General features: G+C 45.4%; 1 protein-coding gene across 3 annotated transcripts in view; it reads right to left on the bottom strand.

Moving 5' to 3' along the window:
* The window catches only part of LOC138951702 (serine-rich adhesin for platelets-like), a 58,392-nt gene that overhangs the window by 19,184 nt on the left and 15,985 nt on the right, over positions 1-23,223 (bottom strand). For 2 of the 3 annotated variants that reach the window (XM_070323262.1, XM_070323263.1), the window contains exons 3-4: positions 7,607-8,859; positions 2,674-2,834 (exon numbers count right to left, since the gene is read on the bottom strand). In XM_070323262.1, the coding sequence (XP_070179363.1) occupies positions 2,674-2,834; positions 7,607-8,859 (1,414 nt within the window). Of the gene's footprint in view, positions 1-2,673; positions 2,835-7,606; positions 8,860-11,942; positions 12,475-23,223 lie in introns of those variants that run through there. The other variant, XM_070323264.1, reaches the window with a different exon arrangement.

Genomic DNA, 23,223 nt, shown 5'->3' with positions numbered 1-23,223 from the left:
AAAAGAGGACATTCAAGACAATGACTAGACCATAGAGACGGGTGAGAAGAGAGAAAGAGGGGGGGGGGGGGGGGGGGGGGGTCCTGTTGATAACAGGGGTGGAGGCTGAATTACATTCATAAAAGGAGAATGGTGAAAAACAGCAAAAAAAAGTGACACGGAAAAGAAAAGCAAAACCCCGCAAGTACAGTATAACGAGAATGGGACAGGCCAGCCTGCAACTTTTGTAAACTGCAAAACTGGCATTTCGCCCCTTTTCAGAATAAGATAACTGCAAAACTGGAAAAGGACTGACTGGTGGGGCATTATTTCTATGGTGCGCCAAATTGATATTACTATCGTTAACTGTTATATAGGGTTTTGAAACTATCGTTAACTGTTATACAGAGTTTTGAAACTATCGTTAACTGTTATGTAGAGTTTCGAAACTATCGTTATCTGTTAGATAGAGTTTCAGAAACTCTATATAACAGCTAACGATAGTTTTATCAAAAGCGCGTCGGTATCGTTCCCAAATGGGAAAACCCTGAAACTGCCATTGCCGTTATCCACGTGTGCGGTTTGAAGACGGTAGGCCTACTGAATATTCGCGGAAAAGACCATGACAGACGCACTACACAAAACAGTGGGTTTTTTTTTCTCAAAACAAACACAAAACAACGTGACATCCCCCACGACGCATTTTCGAAAACACTGCATTCTTTCGCATCGTGTTTTGGGTACTGGACGGGTCAACCTGACACTGACCGTTGCCCACTGCATGCATGCCAGCCGCCGTACAAACTGACTCGCACCACAGCGCGGTAGCTAGAACGGGTCAAGCTGACACTGACCAACATTTGTGAAAACAGGAAGCGTGCTAGCTCAGTGTAACGAAAATTTGATTACTTGATTAAACGAAGCAGCGAAATGATGGACTTATCAGACGACAGTTAGTTAAAATAATATGATCTACTAAATGTAGTAATTTAGTGCAAATTCGCTCGAACGAAACGTTCAGCAGCCATTTTGCCGGCATCGAAACATCCGACCACGCCATCGCTATTTTTAGAAACTCTATATAACAGTTAACGATAGTAATATCACTTGCGCGCACCATGCCGCCGTTTTGCGAAACCCTCGTTATCTGTTATTCATAGTTTTAGCAATAGCGCGCACAAACGCGCTATTGATATAACTCTAAATAACAGTTAACGATAGTTTCGAAACTCTATTTAACAGATAACGATAGTTTCGAAACTCTATATAACAGTTAACGATAGTTTCAAAACCCTTTATAACTGTTAACGATAGTAATATCAATTTGGCGCACCATATATTTCCTATACAAGAACTGGGTGGCCGAGTGGTAACGCACTTGCGCTCGGAAGCGAGTTCGACCCTGGGTCAGGGCGTTAGCAATTTTCTCCCCCCTTTCCTAACCTAGGTGGTGGGTTCAAGTGCTAGTCTTTCGGATGAGAAGAAAAACCGAGGTCCCTTCGTGTACACTACATTGGGGTGTGCACATTAAAGATCCCACGATTGACGAAAGGGTCTTTCCTGGCAAAATTGTATAGGCATAGATAAAAAAATGTCCACCAATTTACCCGTGTGACTTGGAATAATAGGCCGTGAAAAGTAGGATATGCGCCGAAATGGCTGCGATCTGCTGGTCGATGTGAATGCGTGATGTATTGTGTACAAAATTCCATCTCACACGGCATAAATAGATCCCTGCGCCTTGAGTCCGAGTCTGGAGATACGCGCGCGATATAAGACTTCATATAACAATAACAATATATGCTAACAAAAGAACCTTCCCCATTGGTGCCTCGTCTTATGTAAGATCTTCTTGTGCGAAAAGAACACTGAAGACAACACTGTTCCACTTGCTACACTTGGAAAAGACATAATGGAGAACTCGGCAGGCTCAACATAGGCCTATAATCTGCCACCCCTTCCAAACAGGCACACTTTGGAGACTGTTCAGAGAAAAAGACCCAAGCTTGCCCTGAGACCTTGTACATGGTTATCAACAGCGTCATCTAAGCAGCCAATGTAAGATAACTGTCGTCAATGATTTTAAATATACGATTTTATCATCATCAAAGCAGTGTTGTTCCAAGACTTGGAGGGCAAGAGGTCAGTTGGACCTGGATTAAAACTATAAGTATAGGTCCAGAAACCCGGGTTTTGTCCGGTGAAAGCTGATGGACAGAAGACCTACTACATGTCAAGACGGTCGACAGGCCATTATAGCATGTTCATTGAGAAGAGCCACCAACCTTGCGGGCAGCCCCTGCAAATGGTTCTTGACAGCTTCATCGAAGCAGCCAACGTAGGACATTGTCAATAAACAGCAACCAACGTAAGACTAATATCGTTAATAAACAATGTCACCATCATCAACAAATCATCATCATCATCATCATCATCATCAAAGCAGCCACATGCATAGCATGTTGATTAAGAAGCTCAAGAGGCACCCACCCTGCAAATGGTTCTTAACAGCTTCATCGAAGCAGCCAACGTAGGACAAATATCGTCAATAAACAGCAACCAACGTAAGAGCGAGACTAATAAAATATCGTTAATAAACAATGTCACCATCATCATCATCAACAAATCATCATCATCATCATCAAAGCGGCCACATGCATTGCATGGTCACTGAGAAGATCAAGAGGCACCCACCCTGCGGGCAGGCCTTGCACGTGGTGGATTTGCTGCTGGGCCTGCATGGTGGACATCATCTGCAGCTGGTGGTAGGGGTGGTACGGCGTCTTGCGCAGCGCCTGCAGCAGGTTGGGGCGGTAGTCCGGGTCTATGCACCATAATGATCCCTTGCCGATACTCTGAAATGGGACGGAGGATGATTAAAAGAGTGCATAAAACATGGACACAGTCTAGAAGAGTCACGTACAATTCGTAAAAAAACGTCTAAGCAGGAGTGTGTGTGTGTTTGGGGGGTGGTTGACAGGTGAGTGTGTGGTTGAGGAGAGAGAGAGAGAGAGAGAGAGAGAGAGAGAGAGAGAGAGAGAGAGAGAGAGAGAGAGAGAGAGAGAGAGAGAGAGAGAGAGAGAGAGAGAGCATTCAATAACACTAGACTTTACTGTTCCAAACGATCAGCCGTCAACCATCCCCTGAAAGTGAAACAATTGCTCCAGCTCCCATGGCAAAAACACAGAGAATTGAGTTCAATGCAGACCCACAACAAATACAAACTCCAACCAGATCTTTCTAGATCTATACAGAACAAGAAGAGCAAACGCTCGATCGAGTCACTTTCGCAGTTCTGAATATTATATGAGGCATCAGATGGACAGGAAGAAATTGCTATTCACAACACAATGAGTCACGTTCACATAAAATTTGAGCCCGGTCACTTTTATAGTTTCCGAGAAAAGCCCAACGTTAAGTTGTGTGTTGCCGAACAGAAAAGGCTAGTTATCTCCCTTGTTTTTCTGATAACGTTCGTAAAAGGCTACAGATGTAAATACTTTGATGTAAAGAATAATCCTACAAAGTTTCAATCACATCCGATGAACTTTGTCAAAGATATAAAATGTCTAATTTTTCCTTTGACGCTGACCTTCAAAAAGGTCAAAGGTCAACAAAACCATCGTTAAAGTGTAGAGGTCATTGGAGGTCACGACTAAACAAAATATGAGCCCGATCGCTTTGATAGTTTCCGAGAAAAGTCCAACGTTAAGGTGGTGTCTACGGACGGCCGGCCGGATGGCCGGCCGGCCGGACAGACTAACACTGACCGATTACATAAAGTCATTTTTTCTCAAGTGACTCAAAAATGACTGTTCCGCTGAAGCGTTCATAGCCCTAAAATCTTGAAAGCCTTATGAATAATTATGATCCTACAACAATAAGTGTGGAGTGGGGCCAAGGAATCTCTGCTGAAGGGGTTGGGAGACTGGACTAAAGGGGGTGGGGGAGCCTAAAAAATGGCGGCTTAAAATAGTTTTGCAAAGAGAGGTTAAAGCTGAGGCGTAGATAGTCTAATTATACTTCTAGCCGAGGGTGAAGTTCAAGGCAATCAATTTCAGGAAATGAGCTGGTGGTACAGTTCCCCTGGATACCCATCTAAATCAACTTCCTGTGTGGAGGAGCAAGGTGCATTGCCATTGGCACACACTCCCACATTTTCTGGTCCAAATCCTTCCATTTTATTTGTTTAAAAACCGGAAGGATCTCTTGGGAAAGAAACAACCAAAGCTTTACAATCATACTCATAGTCATAGGCTTGGATAAATAATGCCCTTGTACTCTGCATTGAATAATTCAATTGATATGAGTTAGCGTTGTTTTGCTTGTTGTCCATTTCAGGTCCTTCCACCCAGAAACTAATAAAACAGAAAATGGAATGTGTGGACGCAGATTGGGGGGGGGGGGGGGGGGGGGGAGGAGAGCTCTAGTGGACATAACGGCCAAGATGTCCTCCTTTCTTCCTCAGTGTTACGACCACAGAGCTCTTAGAAGGTAGTGATTTTCACCTCCTCTCATCAAATTAGGAAACCTCTCTCCCCATTAAAAGACAGACAGACAGGGCCGATCTGTTGCCGCAGCTTTTCTATTCAAACTGTGAGGGGAAGTGTTTATCGTCGCCGCGAGAGTGCAGTGTCCCCCCCTTCAGTATACAGACACTGGACCCGTCTTCAAGCCCCGGAATCAATGGCTCCCCAACAGAGCTAAACGCCACCCAAACACCGCTCGCCCTCCCCCTCCAGCCTTTTCTTGCCACTTGCTCCTCCAAAAGACTGGGTGAGGGCCCTGTGATGGGGGATGGGGGATGCAACTCTGTGGCCGGGGCCCATGGCAGCAGCTGAGGCAAACGGTTCCCATAGCAACTAACAAGGTGGCGTCTCTCACATCTGCTGTGAGAGTAGACAGCGGAAAAAAGGACCCAGGCGCTTTACTGGCGGCTGTGCAGACTTGTGCTTTTTAGAAGATTTCATTCTACCCACCCACCCCTTCTCCTTTGATTTATTGCTCCCAAAATAACCAATGTTTTTGTGTGCTTTGTGTTCGAACAGGCCTTTTTTTTGTATGAAATTCCACCCCCTGCTGCAGATTCATTTCAACAATATTTTGCTCGTGACTTTTATAGCCGTATTAATAACAAAATCCAATTCAGAACATTGATTTCAGCCTTGTCCTTCCGCAGCGCGAGATTTGATTTGCAAATATGCCAAATATCAACACTCCCCAAAGCACCCATCCCCCAATGTTTCTCAGCAGCTTGAGGGACACACTACACTTGTGCAGAAACAACGATGGGATGGCATCCCGAAGGATTGGAGATAAACAATGTCATAATTACTTCCAAGTTCTTCTTGATGGAAAAGAGTACTAAGGACTTCAAATCATGCAAGATGACCCCCTCCTCCCCCTCATATTAAAAAATAAATCAACAAACGACAGCCACCAACCGACATGAAAATGTATTGTCTAATCGTGTATTATTATCTCACTCATCTCCGAAAATAACACATGCGGTAACATTTCAAGGTCCGTGTTACACTTACAGCTGTAAAACAACAGACAAGCCAAGCCCTCAGTGATGACATGAACCCCGACAAAACACTGGGTCAACTCTATCCCTACAAAATGTCAAGGAGTTGGAAGACTATTCTCTGCCTCAGAACACCTGCCGAGCCTAGAGCCATGGGTCAGTGATACTGATAGTGAGCCCTCAGGGAATGGCATATATATCAGTTCTGAAATGCTTGAACCTCAAGTGAACAAGTCATATCATAATAATATCCACTTAACAGTTAACTGCTTGGAATAGATCTCTTTAAAACATGTTTCAGCGGGTAGTAGGAACAGATATAACAATGGAAACGTGAGACCTAGAGTGGGGAAGAGACAATCGTGTTTTTCCTTGTCTTCCATGGCCTGCACCCAATGAATTATTGCAGATATGACTTGCTAGCATTCTTGACGCACTCAAGTGCTCCAGGCAAGATTTAGCTTGACACCACTGAAGGCAGATGCAACAGGTCTAGGTATGAAGCCATAGTTGTGTAAGGATGAGTTTTGACAAGACATTAAAACAGATTTGAACAGGAAAGTATAGCCACCAACTCCAACCCTAGGTTATGTAGCAAAAGGTTATCTGATACTGATACTGATAGCATTTACCTGTTTTGACTCGGTGTTGATGAATGAAAAAACAAACAAGTAAGACTATCTCCTTACCACCCTCCCCAATAAAAAAAACCAAGTACAATCTTTTTACATTTAGTCAAGTTTTGACTAAATGTTTTAACGTAGAGGGGGGAATCGAGACGAGGGCCGTGGTGTATGTGCGTGCATGCGTGTGTGTGTGTGTGTGTGTGTGTGTGTAGAGCGATTCAGACTAAACTACTGGACCGATCTTTATGAAATTTGACATGAGAGTTCCTGGGTATGAAATCCCCGAACATTTTTTTCATTTTTTTGATAAATGTCTTTGATGACGTCATATCCGGCTTTTCGTGAAAGTTGAGGCGGCACTGTCACGCCCTCATTTTTCAACCAAATTGGTTGAAATTTTGGTCAAGTATTATAGGCCAAAAAAATTTTTTGTCTGTTTCTGGTAACATGGCTAAAAAAAATAGGGTCGGTAGGTCGGGATTTTTTTATTTTTATTTTTAATTTTTATTTTTTTACCCCAAATGTAGACCAATAAAACTAACTTTAAAAATCGCGCAAAGAGACTGGATTCACTATACATAGAGACAAGACACTCAACACATTTACAAATCGTCAGCGGACTTTCGTTTTCACACGTTTTTGTTGTTCATTTTCTCACCCTGTCCTTTACCACCCAAAAAAAAAAAAAAAAAAAAAATTTGAGTTTGGAAAAAAAAAGTTTAGGGTCGGCGCCGAAATTTAGGGTCGGTTGGGTGACCAGAAACAGACAATTTTTTTTTTTTTGGGCCTTATAAAGGTCCTATACATTCGATTAACTCATTGTCTCCCAGGTACAGATATATATCCGTACCCACTCATATGGCTCTATGATATTTGACCAGGTACGGATATATCCGCTCAGACTGTTAGCTTCAGTCGCTTCCTGTAAGGCCAAAAAAAAAAAATTGTCTGTTTAGGGTAACATGACCAAAAAAAGTAGGGTCGGTAGGTAGGTAGGTTTTTTTTGTTTTGTTTTTTTGTGTGTGTGTGTGTGTGTGTAAATGCTATGTTGGCTGAACATTCACTTCTTATATTTGATGAATACATGTTTCAAAACTAACGTATAAATAAAACAGAGAGAAAGGGAGAGAAAGAAACGCCAAATGTCTCTTTTTAGCATTTTTACCTCTTTTTTTTTTCTTTTTTTTTTGAAATCAAAAAAAAGTTTTTGGGTCGGCGCCAAATCGATAGGGTCGGTCGGGTTACCCTAAACAGACAATTTTTTTTTTTTGGCCTAACGTCCATCTAACGCCTGCATTCCAGCGTGTTGATACAGTTACTACACAGTTACTACAATTCTGAGTGACCTGCTGCAACACAGCTGGTCTCGGCTAAAAAAAACTTGGTCAACATAGCCTAGGTGGGGTAGAAAGTGTTAAAATCTAATGACAGAAAAAGACATCAACCCATTCACAGTAAGAGAAAAGATACTCACCGTTCCCTTGTCCTTCTCCACCTTCTTGAAGCACTTGTTGAGCGACAGGTTGTGCCTCACAGAGTTCTTCCAACCTGTGGGCGCGTTCTGGAAGTAGGGGAAATGCGTCAGAATCCAATTGTAAATATCCTTCACTGGAAGCTTCTTCTCCGGACACTCCTCGACCGCCATGAAAATCAGGCAGCTGAAGGAGTAGGGGGGTTTGGAGTTCACGTGTTTCTGGGGGTTGTAGGGAACATGGGGCGGGTGAGTCTGAGGCACAAAATTCCCCCCTCCCCCAGCATCTCCATTCTTGTGACCGTCGGCATTTTCCTTCTGGTCTTCGACCAACTTCACATCCTCCTCCCCGGCGTTCATGTTCTTGAGGAGGTCGGAGTCCTGAAGCCAGGCAAGCGAGGTGAGTTCATCGTCCTCGATCTCGCCCTTCTCCAGGCGGATCTCCCCGAAGCAGCTGGAGCTGAGCCTGTCCTGGGTCACCACCAGGTCTTCATCGTCGGAGTCCATGGGCATGGTGTCGCACGAGTGAAGGATGCGCGACAGGGCGCTGCCTGGGAAGCTCTGACTCAGGCTGGTGAAAAGGCGCTGGCGCATGGAAGCGTCGCTCTCCCCGTTGAGGAAGCCATTGCTGAAGCTGGCCAGGGAACAACTGCTGTTGCTGTCGTCAGCAGGCTCGAGCTTGAAGTCCTGGTGGCTGAGGCGGTGGAGAATGGTACCGTCCACGGTGTCTTGGCAGTCGCTGTCCTCCGCTTCCTGCTTGACGTCCTCAGGGGGGATCAGCATCTCATCCTGGGAGGACTCGTCCGTCTCCACTGCAGAGTCACTGGCACCATTCAGGGGAAACTTCAGAATGTTCACAGCAGAAAGCCCTGACCCATGAAGCGACAAACTGTCCCTTGCAGAGCTTAGCAAAGAGTCATGGCACAAAGGAGGTCTGGAACTGGGCCCGAGGGAGTAGGTGACACTGCCGCTGTTTGGTGACACGGTCAAGCCATTCACAGGTAAGACACTATCAGAAGAGGCTGCGGCACTGTCTCTGCTGGGGCTGACACAGTCTGTGGCGCTGGCCGGAGAGCTAGCGTCGGTAATGCTGGTGGTGGAAGCAGTGGAGGTGATGGTGGTGGTGGAGTCGGTGGTTGAGGTGGAGGCAGTGCTGGACGGTTCATCCCCCGCCTCGTCCTTCAGCTCAACGTCCCCGGACGTGCCCAGGGCTGTGCTCTCGTTGACATGCATGGTGGACCTGTGCTGTGGTGATCCTGAAACACACAACATAGCAGTCTGTCAGTGGAAGTTAAAAAACAACATAGCCGTCTGTCAGTGGAAGTTAACACACAACATAGCCGTCTCTCAGTGGAAGTTAACACACAACGTAGCAGTCTGTCGGTGATAGTTCACACACAACATAGCAGTCTGTCTGTAGAAGTTAACACACAACATAGCAGTCTGTCCGTGGAAGTTAACACACAACATAGCAGTCTTTCAGAGGAAGTCAACAACCATTTGCAGCACGCAGTAAGAACGCTCACTGAAATGCATACATACATGTACAATTGTATTCCCTAAAGGAGACACAAGGTACTGATTTCCCCCCATTTTCCTCTTCTTTTCTTTCCTAAGTCAAAAACCACATTGCAAACCAGCAAAAAATGGGACTCGACCAGACCAGCATACAATACAGCAAAAACAAACATAAATAGCAAACTATGCACAGATGTAAGAGTAAGACATCCAATTGTTAGGGACTAGCTAAATGTGTGTAACATGCATGTCTTTTGCCTGCCACTAAACGGGGAGAGAGAGAGAGAGAGAGAGAGAGAGAGAGAGAGAGAGAGAGAGAGAGAGAGAGAGAGGGAGAGAGGGAGGGAGAGAGAGAGAGAGAGAGAGAGAGAGAGAGAGAGAGAGAGAGAGAGAGAGAGAGAGAGAGAGAGAGAGCGAGCTGTTTGGACAACCTTTGCTGGGGGAAATTGCAGGCAGAGTGTACAAGTCTAATCTATAACAAAAGCCACTTGCACAAACTGGCTGAGAACCCTCCTACTTGAGAACAAGGGTGTGCCAGCTGCTTACCTCTCACACACTGCATCTTATCTATTATCTGCCTACCCCCTATTGCTCCTGAAGTGTCCGGATACCGCTGAGGGGTCTCCAGCGATTAGGGACAGTGTCCTTCAAAAAGGTGTGCACAGGTAATGCAATCTTTCTCCCCTAACTGTTACACCTAACACTTGCTGTCTGTATACGGTAATACCACTGATGTTAGTCAGGAGTGAAATGGAAACAATGAAAGAGCGGTTCTCTCCTAATCAAAACTGACTAAATACTAATTTCACTGCCATGACCGTGGCCTTAGTTTAGAGAGAAAATTGTCCTTGTTTGCTTCTAGGAGTAGGACAGCTCACTGCTTAGTAACATTTGCATTGATTGAACACAATGTGAAGATAAACTGTAAGTGTAAACTAAAACGGATTCTTCCAGTTCCAGATTTAACCTGACCTATTTGTTCATATCCATTTCACCACTAACTTGACTAAGCAGGCCCTTTCTAATGCTATAGATGGCACAAAACCTTCATTGAACCATGAACGACTAGTTTACACTACAGAAAACTTCTTCCAATTATACAACCTTGGCTAGTAATCTTATTGAACGTAAAAGCATACACCAGGTTTGTGTGAAATGTTCAAAGGTCATCTGCCCTTTGAGAAACATGTACACGTAAAATGATGTTGAACATGAAAGCACTCCTCATTTGACCTGTAGGTCAGAACATTCCTTCAATACCCACACTCCACTCAATGAGTGAATCCTTGTTGCCAATGTTGGTGATTGTTCAAACAATAAAGACTTGTCCCTTTAGTAAAACAGAGAAATACTCTCTGTGAATGTACTTCAGTCAGAGAGGTACAGGCATGTTTATCTTTCCATGTGGGTTCTGCTTACAGAACCAGACACCATCCTATCTGGTCACAAAAAAGGGTATCTTAGTCTAGTAAGAGAAGAGGCCACAGCTTCGCTAGAATGCACCAGTCTTTGTGCTTTAATTTCTATCTAGACAAAGCACTTGGCTGCGTCTTTGCTTACTCAGTACTTTGGAAAAAGAGAGAGAGGGGGAGGGAGAGAGAGAGAGGAGGGAGGGAGAGAGAGAAAGAGGGAGGGAGAGAGAGAGCTTACTCAGTACTTTAGAAAAGAAAAAGAGAGGGGGAGGGAAAGAAAGAGAGAGAGAGAGAGAGAGAGAGAGAGAGAGAGAGAGAGAGAGAAGCTGTCAGGAATGATGGTGGCGATAGAATGTTATTCTGCCCTATACATAAGTCCAGCTCTTGACCAAAATAATAACACCCCCCCTTTCTGTATGAAAGTGTCTGTGCGAGCGAGCGAGCGAGCGAGCGAGAGAGAGAGAGAAAGACACGATTCCTAGTAGATCTACACTACACAGTGTATGCTACATAAAGGCATAGCAATTTGCATCTGGGTCAGTTAAACTTTGAAGAGGATAATGGTCAGTTGGCAATCACTCCACAGAGGCCAGTGTCTTACCGCACAAAGCCACCCCTCCCCCCTTCACATACCACCAGCAGAGTAATGACCCTAAGTAAAGAAAGCTGCGAGACTGAAAGTGAAAGCTAGCAAGCTAGCGCGAGGCACGCTTCTCCATCTGAGTAAACACGTACACGAGACTCTACTGTCTTTTGCCTACTTAGCCGTCCATGAAACGTACCTCTGACGCGGTAAACTGTACACACACTGACACAGGCAAAGTTCTGCCACAAAAAATTGAGGCAACACAAAATGACCTGTAGATGTGTGTCACAAAGCCTCAATAGACTTTGTCCTCGTTTATATATCTATAACATAGTATGAAAAGTACTTGTAACCCAGAGATAAGCGGGCTAAAGCGACTTATCCCTGTCCCTATCAGCACTAGTGTGTTATGACATGAAGTGACAAACACATTCCACAGGCCTGACAATGGAGACATATATAATATATAGTATTAGTAACCTAATTGATAAAGTTTCATCTCTACATTTCACACACTTCAGCAGGCCGAACAACCCCAGGAAGTCAAACAGTTTCAGATAATCAGCTCAAGTTATAGGATGAGTGATGAGAGAAACTTCTCACAGTAGTAAAACTATCGCATTCCACACGCCTGCCAGCAGGGCATCGTCAAGCTGCATCCTAGATACTTGCAGTGCACACGCTTCAACATTCCTACAGACTCAACAACTCCAGCAAGACGAAAGTTTGAGATAATCAGCTTAGGATGAGTAAAGAGATAACTGAGGGCAGCTTTCTCGGCACTGAGAGGGGGAAACTTCCCCGGCTTTGCAATTCTCCATACCTGTTGCTTCAAGCAGACTCGGACAGCACAGAGGCGCTACAGCGATGCAGCGGTTGATGACGATCACAAGCAAGCCGGTTTAGTGTCGTTACACCGGCTGGCCGTGTCCAAACGCGAATCCACACAACGAGAATCCAAACTTCTGTCTCCGTCACACACGGATCACTCCATAATCCAGATCCTTCAAAACTTTGTCACCGATAACGTGGAGAGGAAAAAGGGTAGCTCGCCACAACTTCACTCAAGTCGACGAGCACAGCAGAGTGGATAGGCGAGAGATGAGGAAAAAGTTGGAGAGTTTATCGAGAGAGAGGGATGTAGTGTGGTGTCAGCCCCGGTGGCTGGCTGGGCTGTGTGGCTGACTGACAGAGGGAGAAAGAAAAGGCGAGCTGACACCACGGGATACGCTGACACGCACAGTACACGCAACGAAACTCAAAACCACACACACACACACCTCTCTCCCTTCCTTTTTCTCTCTACTTTTCTCTTTCGATGGACTCGGAGCGAGATGGTGAAGCGTTCACAGTGGGGGTTGCTGTTGCGGAAAATTCATGTGACACGTTGGCTCACGTAACCTCCATCCCCCCCCCGCCCGGCAAAACACATTACACAGAAAGACTACTGAACTGCTTTGCCTTACAAACAAACTTACTCACTGCTCAGTCACATCGCTGCCTCCATACAAACTTCTCCACATTAATTTCATCTCGCTAAAACGAACCTGAATAAAACGCCGAGCAAAGGAAGTTTGTTTGTTTGTTTAACGCCCAGCCGACCACGAAGGGCCATATCAGGGCGTTGCTGTTTTGAAATATAACGTGCTCCACACACAAGACAGAAGTCGCAGCACGGGCTTCATGTCTCACCCAGTCACATTATTCTGACACCGGACCAACCAGTCCTAGCACTAACCCCCATAATGCCAGACGCCAGGCGGAGCAGCCACTAGATTGCCAATTTCAAAGTCTTAGGTATGACCCGGCCGGGGTTCGAACCCACGTCGGACCTCCCGATCACGGGGCGGACGCTTACCACTAGGCCAACCGTGCCGGTAGCAAAGGAAGTTATTACCAGCTGAATAAAAAGGCGTTCAGCCCCTTCGGGCTTCACTGACGAAATCGGTCGCAAGATATCTTTCCGCAAATATGTTTACATGGGAAATTACGGAAAGGACTAAGAGGTATCAACATCCATCCCCTCATTAATCGACCAATGATCAATCAATCAAACAAACAAATTGAACACCCAATTTTTTTCTTGAGTGTACAACCTCGCCCTGCCATAAAGTCTCCGGGCCACACACAAGAATCTGTTTTAAAGATGGTAACTTAATAAGACACGATCTCCCTGGAAAAGCCCTATGTAAATACCATATGCATGTATTCTCCTCATTTACACATAATAATAATAATAATAATAATAATAATACAAGGTAGCTGCGGCGACAGAGACAGGAGAAAGAAAGCGAAGGAGAAGAAGAAAATCGAAGTCGGGAAAACAGGCCCCTCAAGCAAACGGTAAAGGGGGGGGGGGGGGGGTATATATTCTCCTCATTTACAAATAATAATAATAATAATAATAATAATACAAGACAGCTGCAGCGACAGAGAGAGACAAGAGAAAGAAAGCGAAGACCGAAGGAGGAGAAGAAGAAAATCGAAGTCGGGAAAAGCCGAAGGCCCCTCAAGCAAACGGTAAAGAAAAGGGGGGACTATTTTCACGCCTTCTCCCCAAATCAATATATGGGCGACGTGGAGTAACCACGGGAGGAAAGACAACAAGGAAGGCCTGTCATATCAGCGGTAATCACTCCCATTCCACAATAGCGCCTGACTGATCCCATTTCCCATCCCTTGCTCTCCATTACTGCACTGGCAACCGGCAGATTACGGGCTCGTTCACTTTCTCATGCAATGTGATCTGACCGGCGGACAGCGAAAGTCTACAACTGCACGTAGTTGGCCTCATTTGACCGGGCAGAGATTTTCACACTTAGATGTGAAAATCGTTTCACGTTTGTCCGTTTTATCATTTACACGGAGTAATTGATCTTGCTCCTCAGCGCTAAACATTCAGTTATCGGTACGCCTGTCTGTCTGTCTACATATCACAAAGCCAATTCCTACGTGTCCACGGCAATATTCAAATGTAAGCTCCGTGCGAGGTTCACCGTCAAGTTACATTAATCTGAAAACTGATATTTACTTTTCTTTCAGTATGTAACAGTACTTCTAACTCTGGAGCATGCCCGTGTCTATCTTCACAGAGATTTGAAGTAAACATTCAAAAATCACTTGGTATACGTCAGGGGAGACCGAATGTGATGCGAAAAATCCCCGTACAAAATGAATTTTTCGACACATCCACTCCATTTGTCCCAGGATAAGCCATTAGGACCCGTGACTGGGGACGTAAAGCCCCATTAGTCAGTGAGTTAGTTACACAATGAGACAGCCTTTTTACTTCGCGAAGTCTTTTTTTTATTACTGAAAACTCAGTGCTAAAGCTTTGTGCGGCCAGCTTCGCGAAGCATACTTCGCGTAGTCGACTTCGCCCAAATTAATGACAGGCGTCACACTCACGACAATAGCAACCCGCGACAAAACAATTTTTTAACATGTGGTTTCAATGACAGACTACGAACTAATACCCACCCCCTTCCACGTAGACGAAGCAGACCTAAAGTACCCCCCCCCCCCCCCCATTCTACGCCCCCCCACCCATTCCTAGCCCTCACATGCATGCCAAGTAGCTGACTTAAGTGCCAGCGTTTCAATCCATCCTTCCCTCTACCCTTCTCTCTATCCGTTCCTTTCTGAAAGCGGGGCCCGCGTGGCATCACGTCGCTATGGCGACCCTGCATCGGAGGCCGTTCCCAAGACAACGGGGCAAGCAAATCGCTGCTGAAATTCACTTTTCTATCTCTCTTCTACTCTGGCCGCTCGTCTGGGTTTGGTGGTGTGGTGGATGGTGGTGCCCTGTCCTATTGTGTGCTATGAGTTATTCCGTGTGTGTGCGCGCGTGTGGACTTGTACGAGAGAGAGAGGGAGAGAGTGTGTGGACTTTTTTGATGTTGCTTGTCACGCCTCCACAACTACCCCAACCCCCCCCCCCCCCCCCAAGAATCCCCGCTCCTCGCAACATCCCTTTCTATTTCATTCATCAGACAACAAACAAACAAAACTTTACTTCTGCCGAAGACAAAAGAAATATTCGGCACACACATCGGGTCACTGGAATCTACTCTCTGCTGTTTGGTGCTCCCCATTCCTCGTTCCTCTTCCTGGTCTTTTCCTCCTTCCAATACAAAGCCAAAGAGTTCATTCAATTCCAGACTTCCAACACCTTGAAGACAGCTTAATCAAAGAAAGAAGATGGAACCTGTCAGTTGGATCTTGGGCGGCGATCCTTTGATTTGATGGAAAGAGGGAGGAAAATGGCAGAGGAAAACGTGCAGCAATTGCTGAGCTTTGATGCTTGTCACGCATGGAACACCAGTAACTACTGGAATTATTTTTGCACAAGCCTGACGATGACGTCTTGCGAACGCTTCCGTTTAGTAACGTTACCATAGTGTGTCTGAGAATCCAAATCGATTTTACCGCCGCGAAAACTAAACAGTTAATAAGATAAAGCGTGTCATGACAATAGAATCAGACAAATCAAATAGTAAAATGTACGCGCGTATGTGTAAGTGAGCGCTTGCCCGGGCGGGATGAGAGTAAGGGTGTGGGTGTGTGTGTGTGGGGGGGGGGGGGAGAGTTGGCAAGAGAGAGAGAGAGTTGGCAAGCGCGTGAGATGTTACATAACATAACAATTGGAGATCAATCACCGGGCAAGGCAAATGTTTTAGTTGTTTAGCTACACCGACAAAGATTGAGAAGGAATGCAAGAAGAAGAAAGAAATTACGAAAAAAATCAAGAAAGACAGTTGCAAGTGGTTTTTCAAACAAAGCAGGACTGAACAGAACGAAGGAGCGAGAAAGAGAGAGTGCTCCAAAGAAAGCTAGCACAAAGAAGCAACAATCATACCCACCATGTTATTCAATAGTCTGCCAACGCATGCTCTGGATTGCTAAACACTTTTGTTTGGAAATACTGATTTAACTATATCTTTGAACACGAAAATATTTTCTGTTGTACAAGATTACGTTATGTCAACTGATCGATTCAGCTGATATTATATTAACAGTAACAGCAATAGATGTAGCAAAGCATTTTCTCTCTCTCTCTCTCTCTCTCTCTCTCTCTCTCTCTCTCTCTCTCTCTCTCTCTCTCTCTCTCTATTTGTATAAAATATTATGACATATTTTGAAAGAAAAGGGTTGAAGTTATCACTTGTTCGCCATGTCTTGTTATCAGAATGTGTATTGATTATCAATTTTAGAACGTGTCCATAAGCAGTCTGCTTGTTAAACGTTCTTAATGTTGTTACTGAATATAACGTGTATACAAGAAATTAATAAAAACACGCTTAAACCAATCATACCCACCGCTGAGCAACATCAAACACACAAAACGACCACTTTTTGACTTCACTCCAACACCTCCTTACAAAGGGGCAGCCCTGCTCGCCGCTCGCTCTCCCTTTCGCAGTAGTAAAACGCGAACAGAAGCTACACAGCTGCCGCCACCCTATCTCCCTCGGCCCCGCCCCCCTAACACCCTTCCCGCCCCACCGACAGGGACGTTCCCATAGCAACTGTACACATTAAGGCCAGCCAAGACTTCCTGTGTCAGGCAAAACAGACCCTCTTTTTCCCCCGACACACCGACGGAGTACAATCATTTTGGGGGGCTGGTCGGGTCAGAGGCCAGACTTCGCCGGTCGGGTCTACTACAGATTTCTGCAAGTTGCAATACAACCTGCGAGACAGTTCTTGGAAAAGCACTGCTTGACAAATTTGACACGCACACTCGAGGTTGAAAGGTTTTACTCAAACTTCGTAAGCTAACTTGCCACGCCCAGTTCTAAGCTGTGAAAGATATCGGCTGAGTGAGGCGCGTAGAGAGAGAGCAAAATTAACCGATACTATCATTACTACTAATCGTTCAATCCTATTGATCAATCGAAGATGTTTTACTAGTCACACAATAATTCTACATTGACTAACAATACAGTTATAGTCATACGACATGGGAATCAGCACCATAAATGATAATGTTACCAATCGAATGAGCACTAAAAGCCTACCTAACGAAATCGAGCCGACCATTAGTATTACACAGCTACACATACATTGCCACCACCACAGTGATCTATACAAATAGCCACACAGAACGGCAAAACCTTACAAAAGCCAATCCCACCAACCAATCACGCATACATAACAAGCACTGCATCACAATTAAAACCACAGCATGTCTGGAGTAGGGGTGTGACGACTGAACACACCCCCCCCCCTCCCCTGCAACCGTTGCAAACAGACGAGAGAGGCGATTATTGATGCGGACGATGTGCAAGCAAGCAACCTCCCTCCCCACCGATCCTTCTCCCTGTCTGCCATTTCAATGGTGGGTCGTTAAAATATTGGCGAGTTAGCAGATGTAACATGGCCGAGAAAAGGCCTGTTTGAATGGACGGCATGTCCTCTGCCCTTCTGTCGACGCCTGCAGAGCGTAAAACCAGGGAGGGAGGAAAATGTTCTGAACCAGTACCAGCCGCTGCACCATTGTTCCACCGGAGGGGACCCTAACGCTGTTCCGGGGACAACGTAAAAATAAATACCTACTGAAAGCCCTTCACATAGAAAGGCAGGGCCCACAAAGATCGGGTTGAAGCCTAATTCATTGCTCTCCTGAACGGGCGGGGATGTAGCTCAGTCGGTAGCGCGCTGTATTTGTATCCAGTTGGCCGCTGTCAGCGTGAGTTCGTCCCCACGTTCGGCGAGAGATTTATTTCTCAGAGTCAACTTTGTGTGCAGACTCTCCTCGGTGTCCGAACACCCCCGTGTGTACACGCAAGCACAAGACCAAGTGCGCACGAAAAAGATACTGTAATCCATGTCAGAGTTCGGTGGGTTATAAAAACACGAAAATACCCAGCATGCTTCCTCCGAAAACGGCGTACGGCTGCCTCAATGGCGGGGTAAAAAACGGTCATACACGTACAATTCCACTCGTGCAAAAAACACGAGTGTACGTGGGAGTTTCAGCCCACGAACGCAGAAGAAGAAGAAGAAGAAGCTCTGCTGAACATCACGCTTACACTCGGGTTTTGCCTAATTCATTGCCCTGATGAATATCACGCTTTCGAGAGTTACACTGTAACACCCGTGACATTTCGACCTCACGCGATTCGCTGTTTCCCACAATGGCAGTTGTTAATAAGAAGATCAAGTATGGGGAAAGCATTGTAGGGACAGGAGGTCTGACAGGACTGTCCCTTCGTCTGAAAACATTCTGTATTAAATAAATCCTGTAAGCGGGACAGAGCAGTATACATATAACTTCTGACCTAATTCGTTTACTTAGTCTGTGAATTTGTTCCATGTCTGCATTTGATAAAAACATGAACAAACTTTTTTTTTTTTCCTCGGGGGGCATTTCGACTTTTGTTCCATATTTATTGAAACAAAAGACGATATTCTCCCCCTCGGACCGACAAATAAGCTGGTCTGTCAGGAAAAGTTAAGGGGCTTATTGTCCGTCAGGTCTAAATTGCCTATATTGGACATGACTTGGTTTATACGATAGTTTAAAAAGAATTCGGGAGCTGGTTAAAAACGGGAGGATGACGGGAGTGGGGGTGATAAGATATTTTAAAAAGATCTGTTAAGATTGGATAAAATCGAGTACTTTGTATCACCTTAGTATAAGTGGGGTCCACATACGTGTCTGTCAACAACCTATCAAACATCTTATAATGTTCTCGGGGGGTGGAGGTGGGTTGTACAGCCAATGTTTGTTTATTTGTTGCTTAACGTCCAGCCGACTACGCAGAGCCATATCAGGACGAGGAAGGGGGGGATGAAGGGGGCCACTTGTCAAGCGATTCCTGTTTACAAATGCACTAACCCATTACTTGTGTCCCAGCAGGCTTTAGTAAAACTAAATTAATACCTACTGGAAGATTACCAGTTTCCAGTATGTTAAAATAGGCTTAACCTATCTACTGCTGGACTTACATCAGAACACTAACAGATTAAACTATACATGAATCGCGAGACAAGCGGCAAGAGAAGAGATTTTTGGAAAAAATACAGGTGAATGAGCAAGAAGGCAGAAAAAAGAAAAGAATTCATGAAGAAAAAGAGAGCATGACAGGAAAGAGGAACCAAAAATCTACCTAACAGCAAACTAGAAAGCTCCTGCGGTTCCAAAAACAGGAGGGGCCTTTAATTTCATAACCGCAGTGCCCCACTGCGGGAGTACAGCCAATGTGGGATGCGAGTTGACATATATCCTACCTAAGTTAAAGTAACATCATTGCGGGATGGGTGTGGGGGGTGGGTTGTGCAGCCAATGTGGGATGCGAGTTGACATATATCCTACCTAAGTTAAAGTAACATCATTGCGGGATGGGTGTGGGGGGTGGGTTGTGCAGCCAATGTGGGATGCGAGTTGACATATATCCTACCTAAGTTAAAGTAACATCATTGCGGGATGGGTGTGGGGGGTGGGTGTGGGTTGTACAGCCAATGTGGGATGCGAGTTGACATATCCTACCTAAGTAACATCATTGCGGGATGGGTGTGGGGGGTGGGTTGTACAGCCAATGTGGGATGCGAGTTGACATATCCTACCTAAGGAACGTTGACATATCCTACCTAAGTAACGTTGACATATCCTACTTAAGTAACATCATTGCGGGATGGGTGTGGGCGGGGGGGGGGGGGGGGGGGCATAGTACGGTCAATGGGGGAAGCAAGCAAGTTGCCATTTCCTGCCTGACGAGACTGAACAGATAAGCCCGTGGTGCACGCAACTGCCAGGGTAACGGCCAAAGATATCGAGATGATTACTCCGTGTGGTCATTTCCCGGTTGACATTACGGACCTGTCGCCGCTGGCATCCCCTGTCCCCCTTAAGTTTTATCACCGTCCGATCATGTAACTGACCATGGGTGATTGGAGGTAGTGACCGATCCGTGGTGTACCGTCATGTTTGCTGGTGTCTTCATCAAACTGTCTGGTTATGTAACGGTCTATCTGTGGTTAGAGTTTGTCGTATAGTGAGTGACCATGCTGGCATGCAGTGCGTATAGTGTGTCCATTTGCTGAGGTCAGCTTCAAACTGTCTACGTGCGTGTGGTTAAAGACCAAACACTTGGATTGTTACTTTTACACGTGAGGGTAGTGTCATGGTCAAGTTCTCCTTCTCTCTCTCGTTCTAAGAGAGTGACAGTTAGCCACGCTTGTGTACGGTACACGGTTATATAATGCTGGTGAAAGAGCTTTTGGTATGGCCTTGGATGAGTATCTTCTTTCACCTGCATTATATAACCGTGTACGGCCGTACACAAGCGTGGCTAACTGTCACTCTCTTAGTGCTGGTGATATTCTGGCCACAATCCACTCATCCTTCAGCGTGCACCCGCATAATTTAACGTCATCTGCATGGTCTTTAGAACGGCTGTCATCATGACCAAGGTACCCGCAGCAACCACCAGCAAAGACAATTATTACCGGTCCGTGCGCACTGTCTTTCGCAGTCATCATTGTCAAGCCTCTTGGGATTATTAGAATTAGTCGTAGTGCGGAGAAATGACCGAAACGGGTCAATGTACCATGGGGGGGGGGGGGGGGGGGGAGAGAGAGAGGTGGGGGAGAGAGAGAGAGAAGCTGTCAGGAATCATGGTGGGGATAGAATCTTTTTCTGTCCTCTTGGAAATATTAGAATTAGTCGTAGTGCGGAGAAATGACCGAAACGGGTCAATGTACCAAGGGGGGGGGGGGGGGGAGAGAGAGAAAGAAAGAGAAAGAGAGAGAGAGAGAGAGAGAGAGAGAGAGAGAGAGAGAGAGAGAGAGAGAGAGAGAGAGAGAGAGAGAGAGAGAGAGAGAGAGGCTGTCAGGAATCATGCTGACGATAGAATCTTTTTCTGTCCTCTTGGAAATATTATAATTAGTCGTAGTGCGGAGAAATGACCGACACGGGTCAATGTACCAAGGGGCGGGGGGGGGGGGGGAGAGAGAGAGAGAGAGAGAGAGAGAGAGAGAGAGAGAGAGAGAGAGAGAGAGAGAGAGAGAGAGAGAGAGAGAGAGAGAGAGAGAGAGAGGCTGGCGATAGAATCTTTTTCTGTCCTCTTGGAAATATAAGAATAAGAATACTTTATTATCTCATAGAGAAATTCAGGGGTGGTACATAACAATAATACAAACAAGACATTGATTTTACATAAAACATATAGCACTATATAACATGGACATCTTTAGAGCACTGCGCTTACATATTCTCGCACACCTACGCGTATAACGAACTATGGCTAAACATCATTGCAAAATATCATAACATACAATATATCGCAGGAAATATACGGTTGTACATAAAACCAATGCGGTTGTACATAAAAACAAACATTACTACTGATTTCACTGGCAGAAGAGGGGCTGAGTCGGGTATGTGGATGTGTTTACATGTTGCTAAGGGTGATGGATTTGGGGATGCAGCTGTTTTGCAGCCTGAGTGTCCTAGTTTTGTGCGTGCGAAGTCTACGGCCAGAGGGAAGGAGTTCATAGAGGTGGGCTAGGACATGGGACCTATCTGAAGCTATCCGCCTACTCTTTCTCACCACACGCTTTTCATACAGGGACTCCACACTTGCTTGCTGCCTGCCAATCACCTTGCTACTGACATTCACCATTCGCACTAAGACATTCCTGTTCTTCACACTCAGACCTCCATACCAGGACACAAAACCAAAAGTGATGACAGACTCGATGAAAGAGCGGTAGAAAGTTTGAAGGATAGAAGAGTTCACATTCAACTTCCTAAGTTTCTGAAGGCAGTAGATGCGTGACTGACATTTTTTGTGTATGAGGGTGGTGTTTGCATTGAAGGACAGCTTATCATCGATAACTGTGCCAAGATACTTATATTCAGTCACACGCTCAACAGTCACACCATCAATCATCAGGTCAGGGACAGGGGCAGGGTTTCTTCTAAAGTCTATCAGAAGTTCTTTGGTCTTTGTCACATTTAGGTCTAAAAAGTTGTCTTTACACCAGGCGTTGAAACGTTCTACTTCTGCAAAGTAAGTTGCGTCACTATTGGAGAGATCTTCTAGCGCTGTATCATCTGAATATTTGATAAGAAGGGTGGAGTCAGTGCCACTGCAGTCGTTAGTGTAGAGTGTGAACAACACAGGGGAGATAACTGTACCCTGTGGAGAGCCTATGGAGGTGGACCTAAGGGAAGAGAGAGCTGTCTGAAAGCGGACTGACTGGGTTCTGTTAACGAGAAAGTTGATAATCCACAGGATAAGCCTTGGAGTCACGCTGTAGAGGAGAAGTTTCCGGGCCATGAGGCAGGGTTGGATAGTGTTGAAGGCAGAAGAGAAGTCTATGAAAAGAATGCGTACAAAAGAGCCAGGTTTTTCTAAGTGTGTGTATGCGTTGTGTAAGAGTGTGAGTGTGGCGTCATCTGTGCATCTGTTCTGCTTGTATGCAAACTGGAAGGGATCCTGATGGGGCTTGACCTGATGGAGCAGTCTAAAGAGGACAATGCGTTCAAAGCACTTCATAACAATAGAGGTGAGAGCTACAGGGCGATAGTCATTCAGGGTTTTGGGCTTGTTGTTCTTGGGGACAGGGCAGATCGTAGAGTTTTTCCAGAGTCTAGGCACAGTGCAATCTTTCAGAGACCAACTAAACAAACGGCTAAAAACGACGGACAACTGACAGGCACATGATCTCAAAACACGTCCACCGATGTTATCAGGACCAACTGCTTTCTTTACATTCAACTTGCTGAAAACCTTCTCAACAGTCTTGCCTTGAATTTCAAAGTCCTCCTCATCACCTGCCATATCTACCTTAAGCTGGGAAGTCACGCTGTGTAAATCATCCTTCAAATCATCTTTCTCGAATCTACAATAGAACTCGTTTAATTTCTCAGAAAATTCAACCTGTTCTTTCATCGGCATGCCATCGCTACTGGATTTTGATTTGGCCTGTCCTGACAAAGTTTTAAGTCCTTTCCATGCGTCTGCTAAGCTACCTGATTCAAACTGTGACTCTACTTTCTCTTTGTACTGTCTCTTCGCTTCCAAAATTTCGCTTCCAATATTAGAATTAGTCGTAGTGCGGAGAAATGACCGAAACGGGTCAATGTACCAAGG

Source organism: Littorina saxatilis, linkage group LG17, assembly GCF_037325665.1.
Source record: "Littorina saxatilis isolate snail1 linkage group LG17, US_GU_Lsax_2.0, whole genome shotgun sequence".
Lineage (NCBI taxonomy): Eukaryota > Metazoa > Mollusca > Gastropoda > Littorinimorpha > Littorinidae > Littorina > Littorina saxatilis.
This window is presented reverse-complemented; position numbering and strand designations above follow the sequence as displayed.